Consider the following 17,204-nt stretch of genomic DNA (forward strand, 5'->3'; position numbering starts at 1 on the left):
AGAATTCCCCCAGTCAGCATGTTGAGAAGCACTGATCTAACTCACTCCATCCCTCCCTTCATCCCTCCATCCATCCTTGTTTCTCAAACCTGACAACTTGAAGATCTGTGGACTGCAATTCCCAGAATTCAACTCCCACCCTGGCTAGGAATCTCTGGGAGTTGAAGCCCAGACATCTTCTGTGCATCTTCTGAAATCCAAGCGGACTCCTGAACACCACAGAACTTCTCATCTGGGCCATTTTCTTGGACAACAAGATGGAAGCAGGGAACTCTTCTCTGTTTCTGGAATAGTTTCTCACCTCCCGGTCTAACATACATTCCTAGGATCCTAGGATGGTCTCCTAACCAAGTGCTAACCAAGTCCAACTTCGCTTGGCCTGGGGACCAGTCAGAGCAACTATATTTTATACCAAGGGGGTCTACAAAGTTGGCAACTTTTAAGACTTGTGGACTTCAACTCCTCATGCTGGCTTGGGAACTCTGGGAGTTGAAGTCCACCCATCTCAAAGTGCCCAAAGTCCACCTTTGAAGATTCCAAATTGAAAAAGACAGCAGCGAAAACTTAGCTTGGCTGTTTTAAAACTGGAGAAAGAACACAATAAAGAAATTCTGCATTTTTTCCCCCAGTAGCATTATTTTAAAAAAATGTTTTTATTAAACATTTTTTTCCATTTTTTAAAACACAAATATCATCTTTGCAAGACATCCACATCAGTAAGCCTCCATTATACTCTTTTTATCCATACATGCATACCTTTATATATCTATCTATATCTATGTATCTATCTGTCTATCTATTTTTACACATTTTTCATCAACATATGCTAATTTATACATATTTCTTCTATACATATTACTCTTTCAATGTGTTTATTTCTCTATATCTTATATCATTCTATATACATATATTCCCCTTATAACTATTATTCTACTCTTTTATATACAATATTTCTTACATTTTCCCCTTATTAATTACGCGGTTTTTTGATTGTTTTCTAATTTCTTCATCTTTTTTCCCTTCAATGCTTTCTTATTCTTTCCATCTTTCCTCTAGCCATTTGTACCATAAATTCCATACTTTCTTTTGTAAGTCTGTCCATTTCCGCGCATTCTAATACTTTTTTAAAACCACATTTTCTTCTGTTGGTGTATTTTTCTTTTTCCAATTTTGTGCGTATATGATTCTTGCTGCAGTTATTACATGTAGTATTAAGTATTTTCCCCCTCATAATTCCCTGTAATTATCCCTAATAGAAATAGTTCTGGTAGCAATTCTTAAGTGGGATGAAAGAAGCATTTGCTTCTAAATTATCCTTCCAAATTCAGCAAAAAAGCTTCCTCCGTGTTGTGCATATAGAATTGGGCCCAGGGTGAGGGTGCCAATTTGCTTCCCCTTTTGCACAATTCGGTCTGCAGCCGCTGCTTTTCTTTCAATTCAAATGTCCCTCCGATTCGAATCCTGCTCCTTACAGCTTGCAAAAACAAACCAACCAACCCCACAGGTAGTCCTCAACTTATGACCAGAATGGAACCCATGTGGCTAAGTGAGTTTTGCCCCATTTTACGATTTTTCTTGCCACGTTGCTTAAGGGAATCGCTGAATAGCAATAGCAATAGTAGTTAGACTTATATACGGCTTCATAGGGCTTTCAGCCCTCTCTAAGCGGTTTACAGAGTCAGCATATTGCCCCCACAGTCTGGGTCCTCATTTCATCCACCTCGGAAGGATGGAAGGCTGAGTCAACCTTGAGCCAGTGAGATTAGAACCGCTGAACTGCAGATAACAGTCAGCTGAAGTGGCCTGCAGTGCTGCACCCTAACCACTGCGCCACCTCGGCTCAGTGTTGGTAGCAATTGAAGTTGTTAAATGAGTAAACGGGGTTGTACAAAAGAATGAAGGATAAAACTTTAATACCACTTTATAAGGCCTTGGTAAGGCCACGCTTCGAATACGGCATCCAGTCTTTGTCGCCACGAAGTAGAAAAGATGTGGAGAATCTGGAAAGAGTGCAGAGAAGAGCAAGAAAGAGGATTAGGGGACTGGAGGCCAAAACATACAAAGGAACAACATACAAAGGAACTTGGGATGTCTAGTTTGATGAAAAGAAGGACCAGGGGAGACATGAATAGCAGTCTTCCAATATCTCAGGAGAAGAGGGGAGTCCACCTCTTCTCCAAAGCACCTGAGGATAGGACAAGAAGAAAATGGTGGAAACTAATCAAGGAGAGAAGCAACTTAGAACTAAGGAGAAAATTCCTAACAGTTAGAACAATTAATCAGTGGAACAACTTCCCTCCAGAAGTTGTGAAATGCTCCAACACTGGAACTTTTTAAGAAGTTCATTGGTTTATTAGTGGTATGGTGAAAAAACACAGAAGAACATCCCCCCCCAAAAAAACCTCCAGTGTTCTGACCTAGCTCCCCAAAATTGACAAATCCTCTGTAGTTAAATCAATTATTCCTTTATTAGCAGCGCTGGTAAAAAGTTTTCTCTCATCGGCGCAGGCTAACAAGTCCGTTCAGCAGGGAGATGAATAGTTGCCGCATCTATTCACCTCCGCCCGCTGCCTTTGATCCCCAGAGCTCCGGTGGGGCTTCGCTAGCAGCAGTGGCTCTTCCCTCCCAAGGACCAGCCCATAGATTTCCACTTCTCTCCTCTCCTCTGCCTTCTGCTCATCAGGCACTGGACCCTCTTCCTCATCAGCCACCTCCAGACCTGGGGGCTGTTGACTCTCCATCTGAGGGCTGACGGACGGCCCAAAGCCCTGTCCCATCCCACCCCCTGCCAGCTCCATTCCCTCTTCCCCCTCGGAGCTCTCAGGTTGCCTCGATGCTGGCGCTGACTCCCACACCTCCTCCTCCGATTCAGCTGCTGGAGGGACCAACAGCTCACAACATTCAGAGGATACACAGAAGGGGGATTTTTTCTTTTCATCTTCCCCTTTCCTTCCTCCCCAGGCCCTGGACCTCGACAGCATCCTGACTCACCATTGGTGCATCCGAGGTTGCAGTGCTTACACCGGGGAAAATCTACTGGCGGGCATCGATTGGCTGCTGGACGACATCTCAACCCGGATATTCACCGCGGATTGAGAGGATCTAACAAGTGTTTTTTTCAATCTTGGACGCCGGAAGATGGGTGGACTTCAACTCCCAGAATTCCCCAGTCAGCATGGATGGACTCCCAACTCCCAGAATTCCACAGCCAACATGGCTGGCTGCGGGAATCTTGGGAATTGAAGTCCACCTATCTTCCAGCAGCTAAAACACCAATTTAAAGTCTGTATTTTGACCACTGCTTAAAGGCCCAGTGCAAAAATCAGTGTTTGTACCCAAATTCGGTGTGGCCTATGGCATCAATCCTGTGGCTGGGGAGGGGGGAAATCCAGGGGTCTTTTGTTATCTCCCCTTCTCCGCACGGGATTGTGTTAAGGGCAGACTAATAAAGCTCTGGCTGTTTTAAAGAGAGTCGTTTTTGGAGTCTGCTTGTGTGTGACTGGGATCTGTTCCTGGTTCTGGATTTGTCGGCTGTGTTCCACAACTGGGTTGGGCGGGAATTCAGTTCTTGCTCCTAAAAACCTGGTTATTTCTTAACAAGTTTCATCCATAGCCGTGTAGTTTCGATGGCCAGGTCGCAGTATTTTGTGATTTTTTTCCCCAGTTCTTTTTCTTTGAGACTGGCGCATCCCGGAACAGCGATATCGATAAACTGTACACAACCGTGTATATCTGGCGTGTTGTGCTCCAAATGATGATCCGTTTGTATTCGAAAGTCCCACGAGATCTTCACCTTCTCATTTTCGGTAACTTTTTCCACTGTGCTCCCATGACTTTTTGGATACGGGTAAATTGTATTTTTGACATAATGACCAGTGGATTAATTTAGCAACTTGGTCGTGTCTGGCTTTGCAATCCAGTTTGTGCGGTTTTGCTGCATTCACATATTAAATGTGAAACAGTTTCGACTTTGTTATTGCAAAGTCGGCAATTCGGGTTGTCGGTGGGTTTTTGTATCTTCGCTTTCATGGCCTTAGTATGTAGTGCTTGTTCTTGAGCAGCCGGGATTAAACCTTCCGTTTCTTTCTTGGTGGTTCCCATCTTAAGCCATGTCCATGTCAAGTTGTCCTCACATTTTCCTTCAATGTTTTTCAAGTGCTGTCCATGCAAAGCTTTGGTTTTCCATCTATTTAATCTGTCATCCAGCTGTTTCACTTGTATCAGTGTTTCTCAACCTTGACAACTTGAAGTCCACAGGACTTCAAGTTGCCAAGGCTGAGAAACACTGGCTTATATTCTGCCTTTGTTTCTGTTGTTTTTATAACATTCTCCGCTACAGCTGCGGCTGATGATTTGGTTAATCTTTGGTGAGATTCACAGCCTTTGGGGCTGGTTGGTAGCTCAACAGCTCGAATCCTAACCAAGGACCCAGGAATTGTTGTTGTTGTTGTTGTTGTTGTTGTTGTTGTAATTATATCAGAAAAATGGCCGGGAACAGCTTCAGAATTTCATCCACATCATCCATCCAGCATCTGTTTATTTATTTTTATTTGAATCGGAAGGCCCAGCATGTGGGTTTCATTATTTCCTTTATTTATGGTTGTAAAAAATAATCTTCTCCCACGTTGCATAACTGTTCCCGTCCCCAAGTTCTTAAGAACATTGGAATAACCCGTAATCCTATTTTTGCAGAGGGCAACAAATCCGCTTACTCAATCCCAGAAGCAGGAAAACATATTTTCAATTTCAAAAGTTCTTCCCCCATCTTCTATCTTTTTATTCCATTCACGCACACGCCCCTCTGCATAACTCTGGGGCAATTTCAACCAAACTTGGTTGACACATGACTTACTCTCTGGAGAAAAATATTGTGGGCAGTAAGACACCCCTAACATCCCTTGTGTTCTGTTAAGATACAGCCTGTTGTGCCTTAAAACGGCTTCTATCGTACTGCTCTAAAATGGCTTCTATTATACAGCGCAGTGGAGTTGCCATGGTAACGGCTTCACAGTACTCCACAAGGGAGGCTCCTTCTGGTAAGGGGAAAAATCCAACATTAGAAATTATGTTTCGTTCGGACATTTCCCCCCCTATAAATAAATAAATATCAGGGCAACGCTGTGTTATTCGTCCCTAATAAAAGAGATTTGGGTGCAAGTTGGAATAAGTCAGCGTTTTCCAGTTTGGCTATCTTTAAATCGGTGTTTCTCAACTTCAAGATGGATGGACTTCAACTCCCAGAATTCCCCAGCCAGCAGGGGGTGACCCAGCCTCTTCCACAGTGGCCTTTGGCATACAGATAGTCCTCGACTTACAACAATTCATTTAGTGACCATTTTAGTAACCATTCCAAGTTCAAACAGCATTGGGAAAAACGGCCGCTTAAAAACAGTCACACTTATGACTGCTGCACCCTCGTCACCATGGTGATATGATCAAAACTTGGACGCTTGGCAACCGCCTCATATTTATGACGGTCGCCGCCTCCCTTGGTTATGCGATCCCCTTTTTGCAGCCAGTGGGGAAGCCAGATTCACTTAGCAACCATGTTAACTGGTCCAACAACTGTGCTTCACTTAACGACGGTGGCCAGAAAGTGTCATAACATGGGGCAAAGTTCACGTAGCCAACTTCCTCGCTTAGCCACGGGCGTTTTGGGTTCAAGGGCAGCCGTAAATCGAGGATTCCCTGCATTTATTAATTTATTTTCAAGATTCGCATCCCGCCCCTTCAATTCACAATCCGGGGAATTCTGGGAGTTGAAATCCACCCCCCCCCCCAAGTCCCAACTTCCCAGCATTCCCCACCTCTGTGGGATGCTGCCACGGTCATAAAATGTGAAAGATGGTTGTAAGTCACGATTTTTTCAGTGCCGTTGTAACTTTGAGCAGTCGCTAAGCAAACCATTGTAAGTCAAACCACAGCCCCAAAGAGCAAACAAACAAACCATCTTGCATTCTTGTGGCAGTCGAGCTGGTTGGACGGTTGGATTCACGCTTCGCGACGGCACATCTGTTAAGTGAATCCCCGCCGTCGCTTAAGTTAGTCATTAAGTGCATCCGGTTTCCCTCGCTGATTTTGCAAAAGGGGCACTGCGACCGTCGTAACTGTGAGTCAGTGACCAAGCAAACGAGTGCAAATCACGTGATCTCCCCCCCATGCTGCCGCGGTCATAAGCATGCAAGACGGTTGTAACTTTGAACGGTCACTAAGCGAACTATGTTTTTTTCTCCCCAATACGGTCCCTAAACGCCGAACGCCCAGGTTGGTCCTTTTCAGACGCTCCCTTGGATTAATGGGAAGGAAGGCAAGGGAAGGGCTGGATGCGCATGCGCCCTGCAGGAGCCTTTCCCTTTCGGCGGCGCGCGGACTTTCCTCCTCTTGGCCGCAGCCCCGGATTTAAAGGGGCCGCGTCGCCGAAAATGTCCCGCCGGGCGAAGGAGGAGTTTCATCGCTCCTACGCGGTCAGCGACCCCCGCAGCCACCCCAAGGGCTACACCGAGTACAAAGTCACCGCCAAAGTGAGGAACGGGTTGCAAGGAGAAGCCCCCCCTCCTAACTCCCGAGGCAGGGCGGGTGTGGGTGTGTTTAGGGGGGTCCCCGAGTTGCCCCCCCGCCCCCTAACCGTGCAAATGCAGCCAGAGAAGTAAAGGAGGGAATGGTTTCAGGAGCATGTGCAGAGAGCCGGGGCAGAGGGGAGGGAGGAGGCGCTGGTTTTCCCTTCCGCATTTTTGTTCCTTTTTTTTTTTGCAAAAGGGGTTGGGGGCTGCTTTCCCACCCACCCACCCCACTTTCTCCCCAGCCTGTCCGTTGGCAGAGGCGTGTGTGTGTGTGTGTGTGTGTGTGTGTGTGTGTAATGCAGGTGCCAGGCAGTGCCATGGGGCTGCCAGTGAATGGGTCTGGGGGAGATGGGGGGGAGGGAATCTTTATCCCCAGGCTGCAATTGCTGGGGCCCCCCAGAGAGCATCTGGACATGCAGGAGGGACCCTCCTTTGAGCTAATGTGTGTGTGTGCATGTGTGATGCAAATGCCAGGGGGTGAAATGGGGCTGCTGGTGGATGGGTCTGGGGGAAATTGGGCGCCGGGGGGGGGGGGATCTTTACCCCCAGGCTGCAATTGCTGGGGCCCCCCCAGAGAGCATCTGGACATTAAGAGGGACCTTACTTTGAACTAATGTGTATGTAATGCAGGTGCCAGGCGGTACCATGGGGCTTCCTGTGAATGGATTTGGGGAAAGATAGGGGGGGGGGGGTCTCTACCCCAAGGCTGCAATTGCTGGATCCCCCAGAGAGCATCTGGACATGCAGGAGGGAGCTTGCTTTGAACTAATGTGTGTGTGTCATGCAGGTGCCATGGGGCTGCCAATAGGGGAGATTGGGCAGGGGGAGTAGAACTCTGCCCCCAGGCTGCAATTGCTGGGGGCCCCCAGAGAGCATCTGGTCATGCAGGAGAGCTTGCCTTGAGCCGGCCTCCTGCTCTGGGCCACCGCCCTCTCCCCTCCCTGGACTCTGCCATTCCTGGCATTCCTCAACCATCAATGAGGGCAAAACTTGGCAAGGCGCCGATGGATTTGTCTTCCTGTTTATCTGTTTTTTCCCTTCCAGTTTGTTTCAAAGACCAAGCCGGATGATACCAAGGAGGTACGTGGACTCATCCTGCCGAGGGAAGGCAAGGGAAACCCCTTCACACAACTACACTGTCCTGGGATGAGGGGGTGGGCTGGTGGAGCCACACGCCTGGCTCGACTTGATATGAATGTGAATCTTGGTTTACAGAACAAAGGCAGTCCTCAACCTATAACCCCAATCGAGACCAAAATTTCTGCTGCTAAGGGAGACATATTAAAGAAGCAAAAAAAAAAAAAGAGGGAACATGTGGTGGACCTGCCCCAATTTTAGAAAATATAAGATAATAAAGTAGCTCGAAGAGATAACTGAACAAGAGGACAGAATTGAAGCCGGAATTATTCCTCCTGGGAATCTTTGATGGGAAAATGGAGAAAAAAATTGCAATATATGATAGTACACGTATTAACCGCAAGCGGAATCATTTTAGCACAGAATTGGAAACAAACAGATGCTCCCCCAGGTCCAATTATAAGGAGGAAAAAATCTATAAATGTGCAGAAATGGATAGACTGTCTATGGAAATGAAAAGAGAGGGAAGAAACTGAGTACTATCAAATTTGGAATCGAGGATATTCCTGGCTTGAGAGTAAACGTAAAACTTATGGCAGAAGCAGTAAAGTATAATATAGAGCAGTGTTTCTCAACCTTGGCAACTTGAAGATGTCTGGACTTCAACTCCCAGAATTCCCCAGCCAGCGAATGCTGGCTGGGGAATTCTGGGAGTTGAAGTCCGGACATCTTCAAGTTGCCAAGGTTGAGAAACACTGATATAGAGAGTGTATTTAAAATAAGCATATAACTTAGGATAGTGATACAGAGCTAGAATTTTTTGTAAATAAGATAGTTATGAAAGATATGGAAAAGCTATAAGTGTAAATTTCTGCTTTGTCTTTTAAATGTTGGAAAATTTAATAAACGCTGTTTTTAAAAAGTAAAGAAGCCAAAGAGAGAAAAGCAGATTTCACGGGGGACAAAAAATTAAGGGATTGAATCTGAGCAAGAATGATGCGTTCTAGGAACAAAGCGGTTTTTGTCCTAGTAGGAGATACTTCCACAGAGTAAATACATCGAGTAGTTAATTTGCTGGGTTTATCTGCCATTAAGGAAGCAAATAGTGGGCTCCTCCCTTTTCTATGTTCTATGATCACATTCTATGTTCGGTTGACTCACAGAGAACAATCAACTAGAGCAGTGGTTCCCAAACTTGGCAACTTTAAGACTTGTGGACTTCAACTCCCAGAATTCTCCAGCCAGCAGAGCAGAGCTGGCTGGAGAATTCTGGGAGTTGAAGTCCACAAGTCTTAAAGTTGCCAAGTTTGGGAACCACTGAACTAGAGGAATGGCTTCCATCCGGAAGTTGTTGGTGCTCCATCACTGGAGGTTTTCAACAAGAGATTGGACATCCTTTTGCCCAGAATGGTATAGGGACTCCCACTTGAGCAGGGGGTTGGACTAGAAGACCTCTAGGGTCCCTTCCAATTCTATTATTCTGTTCTGTTATTCTCTCTATAACCACATGTATCCAAATAAGCTCAAAGAAAGTCTGGAATAGTATAGGTTTGCCTAACACACACAGGGGGTTGGACTAGAAGACCTCCAAGGTCCCTTCTAACCCTATCATTCTATGTTCTTCCATCACAACAGCCCTGTGAGGTAGATTGTTGAAAGGCAGGTTCTATACCTAAGGAGAGTGGCTAGAAATGAGATCTCCCCAACACACGGAAATGGCGTTTCTCAATCTTAGCAACTTGGAGATGGGTGGACTTCAACTCCCAGAATTCCACAGCCAACATGCCTGGCTGGGGGAATTCTGGGAGTTGAAGTCCATCCATCTGAAAATTTGCCAAGACTTAGATATTCCACACTACTTCTCACCAACACCTTCTGTTATGGCCTGTCGGCCGCCGATCCCTCCAACAGCCAAATCGGCGGAGGAGAAGTCAGGATCAGCATTAGGGCAACCTGAGAGCTCTGAGGAGGAAGAGGGAAGGGAGCTGTCACAGAGGGGGGGGGCAGAGGCAGAGCCTGGGCCGTCCATCAGCCCTCAGATGGAGAGTCAACAGCCCCCAGATCTGGAGGTGGCTGATGAGGAAGAGGAGGAACAGCTGGGTCCAGTGCCTGATGCACACAAGGCAGAGGAGAGGAGAGCAGTGGAAATCTATGGGTTGGTCCTTGGGACGGAATAACCTCTGCTGCTAGTGAAACCCCACCCGAGCTCTGGGGATCAAAGGCAGGGGGCAGAGATGAACAGATGTGGCAGACAACGATTCATCTTCTGGCCAGCCAGACTTGTTACCCTGCAGTGAGAGAGAAACTTTTTGCCGGAGCCGCCATCGCTCCTCATAAAGGAATCTTTGAGTTCACTTCAGAGGGTTGGTCATGTTGCGGGACCTGGGTCAGAACCCCTTCAGGGAGTCCCTGCATGGAGAAAACTTAGCCGAGCCACAAATTCTCCGCTGTTGTAATCTCTTCGCAGATCGTGGTCTGGAAAAGATACAGCGACTTTAAGAAGCTGCATACAGACCTGGCGTACACCCATCGCAACCTCTTCCGCCGCATGGAGGACTTCCCCGCTTTCCCGCGGGCTCAGGTCTTCGGTGAGTCCCCATAACAACCCCTCGTCCAGTTTTGCAGCTCAGGAAAAAAGAACCACCAGATTTGGGGGAGCTGTTCCGTTCCCTTCCTCCCCCCCCCCAACCCTCCTCCCCCGGCTGTCTTCCCGGGGATTACAACGCCGCTAATCCCCAGCCGTTAGGAATCTCTTAAACCTTGCTCCCAATTCTTCCGCAGGCCGATTTGACCCCGAGGTCATTGAAGAACGGAGGAAAGCGGCGGAAGACATGCTGCGCTTCACCATACACATCCCGGCCTTAAATAACAGCCCCCAGCTGAAGGAATTCTTCCGGGTACCTTCATTTATTTATTCTGTGTTTATTTTGGGTCCGCGTGGCAACCCAGAGATCAAGAGCCACATTGGGTGGGGAAGGAGGGGGGCAGAGGGAATGACTGTGTTGCGCAATCATGGTTTGCCAGGGTTACAAAGTTTACCGCAGTCCTTGAACCCTGAATCGCTGGATGCGAGATGGGTGGCAAATAAATTTCATTATCTATCTATATAAATGTGTGTGTGTGTGTGCGCGCGCACGTTCCAGCATATCTCTGGAACGCCTCGCGCAATCTCAACCAAGCTTGGTGCACGGATGACTTACTCTCTGGAAACAAATACTGTGGGGGGTAAGACATCCCTAACACCTCTTGGAGTGTGTGTTCTGTTAGGATACAGCCTGTTGTGCCTTAAAATGGCTTCTACCGTACTGCTGTAAAATGGCTTCTACTCTACAGTGCAGTGGAGTTGTCATAGTAACAGTTTCACTGTACTCCACAAGGGGGCTCCCTCTGGTAAGGGGGAATATTTAACATTAGAAATTACGATTGGCCTGGACATTTTCAACAAAATCTGGTCTTTTCCTGTCTAATATAGGATTAGGATAAATAAATACCAGGCCACATCGGGTTATCAGCTAGTGAATAAATAAATACAGGTTAGTCCTCTACTTACGACCACAATCAAGCCCAGAATTTAGGACGCTGAACGAGACATTTGTTCAGTGAGTTTTGTCCCGTTTTGCGACCTTTCTTGCCCACATCTTTTAAGTGAATCTCTGCCGTCGTTAAGCTAGTCACCCCGTGGTTAAGTGAATCCGGCTTCCCTCGTTGATTTTGCTCGTCAAGTCGGTCGCAAAAGGGGATTGTGTGACCCCGGGACACTGCAACCGTCATAACTGTGAGTCAGTTGTCAAACAGCTGGATGTAAATCGTGTGACCGCCATGGTCGTAAGTGTGAAAGATGGTCATAAAGTCACTTTTTTCCAGTGCCGGTTTCAACCGTCACTAAGCGAGCTGTTGTAAATGGAGGACTAGCTGTAATCCCAACTAAACAAACAAACCAACAAAACCGCCTTGTGTGATTGTGTGAAAGCAGAGGCCTGATTTGTCCTTGCAGGGCGGAGAGGGGCAGAGCAGTGCCAGGCAATGCGAGGCGCCTTCGCTGCCCCTCCCTCTCATCCCGGTGCCCGCGGCCGGAGTCGAGCAGGGCGAGGAGGCACTGGGTCTGGTTCAGGATGATGGGCTGCTGGACCCCAAGCCGGGGGCAGCCAGCAAAGATGGCGCCTCTGAGCCCCCAATGGAGAACCAAGGTACCCCCCCTTTAAGGCTCTTGATGGCAAAATGAGAAAGTTGAACAGAGCATTTCCTTCCTTCCTTCCTTCCTTCCTTCCTTCCTTCCTTCCTTCCTTTTCATTCTTTCTCCTTCCTTCTCCTTTCCTTCCTTCCTCTCTCGTCTCTCCCTCCCTTCCTTTTCATTCTTTCTCCTCCTTCCTTCCTCTCTTGTCTCTTCCTTCATTCCTTTTCTTTTTCTGCCTTCTTTCTCCTTTCTTTCCCTTTCCTTCTTTCCTGCCTTCCTTCTTTATCTTCCTTCCTTCCTCGTCTCTCCCTTCGTTCCTTTCCCTTTTTTATGCCTTCTTTCTTTCTCCTTCTTTCTCCTTTCCTTCCTTCTTTCCTGCCTTCCTTCTTTATCTTCCTTCCTTCCTTGTCTCCTTTCATTCTTTTTCTCCTTCCTTCTTCCTTCCTTTCCTTCTCTCTCCCTTCCTTTCCTTCTCTCTCCCTTCATTTCTTTCCTTCCTTCCTTCCTTCCTCCTCCTTCCTTCCTTCACTCCCTCCCCCTTCCTTTGTTTCTGCCTTCTTTCACTTTCTCCATCCTTCCCTTTTTCTTTTTTCTGCCTTCTTCCTTTCTGGGGGCATCCTGGGAGTTGAAGTCCACCCATCTTAAAGTTGCCGACATTTTGCTCTGATGAATCGCATGCCTGCAACCGCCGGGAACCCGAATCTTCAGGTTCCATACTCTCCACCCCAGATGGGAGCTGACTAGAAGTTGTGCTCCTGCGTCTACTGACTGGTGCTTTTACCACCATAGTGGAGGCCTCTGACACTCTGGATCAAGACCTAGATGCCCTCTTTGCCTTCCGGGAGGAAGAAGAGGAAGAAGCCAGGAACGACTCGCCTTCCCACTGCCTCTTATCGGTCCAAGAATTAGCCCTCTTCGACCCCTTCTCCAAAGAAGGTAAGTAGGAGATGAAGGCCCACTAACAGCACATCATGAGAGCCGAGGTGGCGCAGTGGGTAGAATGCAGGTAGAGTGCAGTACTGCAGGCCATTTCAGCTGACTGCTAGTTCAGCAGTTCGGCTGTTGAAATCTCACCGGCTCAGGGTTGACTCAGCCTTCCATCCTTCCGAGGTGGGTAAAATGAGGACCCGGATTGTTGTTGGGGGCAATATGCTGACTCTGTAAACCGCTTAGAGAGGGCTGAAAGCCCTATGAAGCGATATACAAGTCTAACTGCTAAATCTAACTGCTATTGCTATCCTCTCTCCATGCCCAGGCATGGTGGTCTGTGAGCCAAGACACAGATAATGGGGGGAATCTCCCCATGGAACATAGAATCCCAGGGCTGGAAGGGACCTCGGAGGTCTTCTAGTCCAACCCCTTGTTGTGGCACGCCAGCAGAGTTGGCAGCAGACTCGGACAGTGAGGAGGTTGGGGAGGAACGTGGGCCAGTCCTGGAGTCTGGAGAAGGCTCGGACGAGGGCTCTCTGCCATAGGCAGAGAGGGGGCCAGTTATCAGCTGCCTTCAGAGTCGGACATCAGTGAGGCAGAAGAACAGCTGGAGCCTGTTCCCAGTGTGCGCATGCGCAGAGTTGCCAGACAAAGGGAAGAGCTAAAGAACAGGGGTCGACTCGGGAGTAAGGCCACAGGTGGACGATGAATGATCCCTCCCATCGGGAATAAAAGAGGAGCAACAGGGGAGTGGAGTTTGCAGGAGATCATTAGTTTGTTCCTGCATTCTTGCCAAGTATTGCAGCGTCTGAAAGATATCGGCCTGGCCGCTCTCCAAGCCTGAGAAAGGTGGGTAATTGGGAACCGTCTTGAAAGATCATGGGAGAGGAAAAACTTTGCTGGAGAGGAAGTCACTGTCAATTAAATAAAAGGTTTTTATCGGGACAAGGACTCGGCTTCGTGCTGCTGAGGAAAGCCAGGTCAGAAGAGTAACTTTAAGACTTGTGGACTTCAATTCCCAGAATTGGACTTCAACTCCCCATCCTAGCTGGGGAATTCTGAAGACCACAAGTCTGAAAGTTGCCAAGATTTGGAGACCCCTGGACTAAACATACCTCGTTCCCTCAACTGTTCCCCATACGATTTAGCCTCCATTTATCATCTTTGTTTATCTTCTGGCCATCGTCCCCTTCTCAAACCAGTTGAGCATCTTCCCATCCGTTCTCGTCCAGCTTCTACTGCCACCGGTCTCTCCCACGGAGAAGGCCTGGCTTCCCTGGAGGCCTCGGAGACCACCAAACCAGAAGTCCTTCTCAGCGCAGACACGATGCAGGAGCCCGAGGCAGAAGGCAGCAAGTATCTGCCCCAAGCGACGGAGAGGATCCGGCAAGCTGTGCTGTGTGAAGCCTCCAAGGACTATCCGGGTGCCTTTCATGGCTACCGTAGCGGGGTTGACTTGCTCCTTCAGGGTCTGCAAGGTAGGTTGGGTTGGGGGAGAGGGCGTCTCTTTAGCTTCTGGGATTTTCCCCAAACTGGTGTTGTGGCCCGCCAGTGGATTTGGCAACAGATTCAGACAGTGAGGAGGTTGGGGAGGAAACAGGGCCAGTCCTGGAGTCTGGGGAAGGCTCTGAGGAGGGCTCTGTGTCGGAGGCAGAGAGGGGGACAGGGCTGTCTGACAGTTATCAGCTGCCTTCGGAGTCAGACATCAGTGGGGCGTCAGACGAACAGCTGGAGCCTGTTCCCAGTGTACACATGCGCAGAGCTGCCAGGAGAAGGGAACAGCTAAGGCACAAGGGTCAACTTGGGAGTAAAGCCACAGGTGGCCGGTGAATGGCCCCTCCTAATAGGGAATAAAGAGGAGCGAAAGGGGAGGGGAGTTTGCAGGAGACAGTTAGTTCAATTCTTTAGGGTGAAGATCTGTTCCTGACTTCTTGCCAAGGAATTGCTGCTACAGCGTGGAGTTTGCAAGATATCGGCCTGGCAGCTCTCCGAGTCTGTAATTGTGAAGTCTCTTAAAAGATTGTTTGCCGGGACTTTGCTGGAGAGGAAATTGACCTAAATGAAAGGGCTTTTATCGGGACAAGGAGTCTGCTCTAGGTCAGAACAACTGGGGAGAAGTTTGGTCCCTGGATAAGTGCTGAGCACAGCTGGAACCAAAGTCTAATCCAGGTACCTTGGCTGCTCCGTCTTTTAGTAATCCTGGTTTGTGTGCGAGGTGCGAATACGGCTACCAAATCAACAGGCTGGGTTGGTGCAGTAGGCAAGGAAAAAAGGAAAAAAATACAACCATTATCTAAGCTCAACACTTAACCAAGTTTATTGTGTCGTGCAAGGTTAAGTGTTAAGCTTTGTGTGGTTTGAGTGTGTGGTGCGAATGTGGCCATTGATTCTAGGCCAGGAGAAGGCAATTCTTAGAAGCTGTAACCCCTGGTCACCTGTTATAGGTAGTCCTCGTTTTACAACGGTTCATTTAGTGACCATCCAAAGTTACGATACTAAAAAATTGACCCAGAACCGTTGTAGCATCCCCAGAGTTGTCATGTGATTTACATTTGGATGCTCGACAACTGACTCACATTTATGACGGTCGCTGTGTCCCGGGGGGTGTCCCGTGACCCCCTTTTGCGACCTTCTGACAAGCAAAGTCAGTGGGGAAGCCCGATTCACTTAACAACTGGGTTACTAACTTATCAATTGCGTTGATTCGCTTTAAAAACGAGGCAAGAAAGGTTGTTAAATGGGGCAAAATTCACTTAACAAAAATCTCGATTAACAAGATAAATTTTTGGACTCGATTATGGTTGTAAGTTGAGGACTACCTGTATTCTGCTAAATGCTTTGAGCTGCTGTTTAACCTTTGGGGAAGGGGGGGGGGGTTGCTGGCCAGATTCCAGGGTCCAAGTGAGGGGTGCGGTGGCCTAGAGGTGGCACTTTCACCTCACAATCGGGAGGCTGTGAGTTTGATCCCAGGTAGAGGCTGATATTTCTCTCTGGGCACAATGAGAATATCTGCCGAACAAAACTCCTCATTGGCAACATGAAAGGCATCCGGCCAGTAAAACACTCAGCTCCATTCAATTGCCCAGACTCTACCCCGCAAGGGATTATAGGGTCGCTAAATGATGGTTCCAGAGTCCAAAAAGAGATCTAATGTCTTCCCATTCACAGGCGATCCCAATCCATCCCGCAGGGAAGCGGTGAAGAAGAAGACGGCCGAATACCTTCAGAGAGCCGAAGAGATCTTCCAGCAACATTTGAAGCACCTGGAACTGTGACTTCCGATTCCGCCAGGAGTCGCCTTGTATTTATTTCCCACTGCCCACAGACCCGGGTTACAGCCTCTGACCACTTTCCTGAGGCCATTTTTTGTCATGGGTTCGGAATTCACACCTAAAACAAGTTTGTACATCCCCCCCCCCCCCCAGCTGAATTATTGGCTTTTGTGGTGCATTTGGGCCCTTTTCAATCCTCCACCCTCGATCCCGGGCTCGGAACGTTAAGCCCGGGCGAAAAATAGCTTTGGGAATTTCTCTTCCCTTTTGGGGGGGGGGAGCGGGGGGATGTCGAGGTTGACCGAAAGGGCTTCGGTTTACGCAAGTGTTTTGTCTGAATGTGGAAATTCCCGTTTCACTTGATTCCACTTCAGAGGTTTTCCCCAACTCTCTGCGCGTTAAACACTTGGAAGCAAACAGTTTGTGTGAATGCAAAGCCTAAAGAAGGAATTCTTTCGTTTTTTAAATTTCTGCCACTCCTCTTTAAGAAGTGCCTTCCTTTCTTGAGCCGATGGTCCAGTAGTTGCTGAAGACTTTCAAAGCGACACAATCCCAGAGAGAGAAGAATATTTGAGATCACCGGGCAAAAATATCTTTTTTTTTTCCTTTTCCAAAAATGAAAGGCAAGAGAATAAAGAGGTCTGAAATGTTTGGGGCCAGGGAGAAAAATAATTCTGCATATTTTCACCGGAACGCCTTCCAAATCATTTATCACATTTATTTATTTACCAGGCAATAGCCCGATGTTACCTGGATATTTATTTATAGGGGCAAAATGTCCGGACCAAACGTAATTTCTATTGTTGGATTTTCCCCCTTATCAAAGGCAGCTCCCTTGTGGAGTACTGTGACGCCGTTACAATTGCAACCCCAATGTGCTGTACAGTAGAAGCCGTTTTAAGGCACAACAGGCTGCATTTTAACAGAGTTAAACCCCCAAGGGGTTTTAGGGGTGTCTTACCCCCACAGTATTTGTTCCCAGAGAGTAAGTCATTTGTGTAACAAGTTTGATTGAAATTGCTCGAGGAGTTATGTTGGAATATACACACACAGCCAATTATATATATATATGTGTGTGTGTGTGTGTGTGTGTGTGTGTGTGTGTTGTAATTGTGCAACACACACACACACATATATATATATATGTATAATTTGTAACACAAATGTAACAAGGCAACATAAAAAAAATTG

General features: G+C 47.7%; 2 protein-coding genes across 4 annotated transcripts in view; both read left to right on the forward strand.

Annotated features, from left to right (window-relative positions):
• The window catches only part of ARL2 (ADP ribosylation factor like GTPase 2), an 8,179-nt gene extending 4,708 nt beyond the window's left edge, over nucleotides 1-3,471 (forward strand). The window contains exon 5 of the mRNA XM_032233753.1: nucleotides 2,962-3,471. Within this exon, the coding sequence (XP_032089644.1) occupies nucleotides 2,962-3,096 (135 nt within the window). The 3' untranslated portion in view covers nucleotides 3,097-3,471. The remainder of the gene's footprint in view (nucleotides 1-2,961) is intronic.
• A 2,861-nt stretch (nucleotides 3,472-6,332) lies between these two features.
• On the forward strand, nucleotides 6,333-16,664 carry SNX15 (sorting nexin 15). Of its 3 annotated transcripts, XR_004256721.1 has the most exons (9): nucleotides 6,333-6,521; nucleotides 7,605-7,640; nucleotides 10,105-10,225; nucleotides 10,419-10,534; nucleotides 11,632-11,824; nucleotides 12,601-12,747; nucleotides 13,944-14,219; nucleotides 14,681-14,910; nucleotides 15,910-15,995. XR_004256721.1 is itself a non-coding variant. In XM_032234230.1 (8 exons), exons 1-8 carry the CDS (start codon nucleotides 6,423-6,425, stop codon nucleotides 16,014-16,016), a joined length of 1,095 nt encoding a protein of 364 aa, XP_032090121.1. In that variant the 5' UTR covers nucleotides 6,334-6,422; the 3' UTR covers nucleotides 16,017-16,664. The 3 variants fall into 3 exon arrangements, 2 of the variants coding, with proteins under 2 accessions (XP_032090121.1, XP_032090122.1); XM_032234230.1 differs by lacking the exon at nucleotides 14,681-14,910 and having other exon boundaries at nucleotides 6,334-6,521; nucleotides 15,910-16,664; XM_032234231.1 differs by lacking the exon at nucleotides 14,681-14,910 and having other exon boundaries at nucleotides 6,335-6,521; nucleotides 13,974-14,219; nucleotides 15,910-16,664.
• The last annotated feature ends 540 nt before the right edge of the window (nucleotides 16,665-17,204 follow it).

The sequence above is a fragment of the Thamnophis elegans genome, chromosome 17, assembly GCF_009769535.1.
Source record: "Thamnophis elegans isolate rThaEle1 chromosome 17, rThaEle1.pri, whole genome shotgun sequence".
Classification (NCBI taxonomy): Eukaryota; Metazoa; Chordata; class Lepidosauria; order Squamata; family Colubridae; genus Thamnophis; species Thamnophis elegans.

What these genes read in the sequence shown, in the direction of transcription:
- SNX15 (XM_032234230.1), top strand. Translation starts at nt 6,423, where the DNA reads ATGTCCCGCCGGGCGAAGGAGGAGTTTCATCGCTCCTACGCGGTCAGC. An exon ending in AGCCGGATGATACCAAGGAG is followed by an intron (nt 7,641 to 10,104) that starts GTACGTGGACTC and finishes ATCTCTTCGCAG; the next exon opens with ATCGTGGTCTGGAAAAGATA. An exon ending in CCCGCGGGCTCAGGTCTTCG is followed by an intron (nt 10,226 to 10,418) that starts GTGAGTCCCCAT and finishes ATTCTTCCGCAG; the next exon opens with GCCGATTTGACCCCGAGGTC.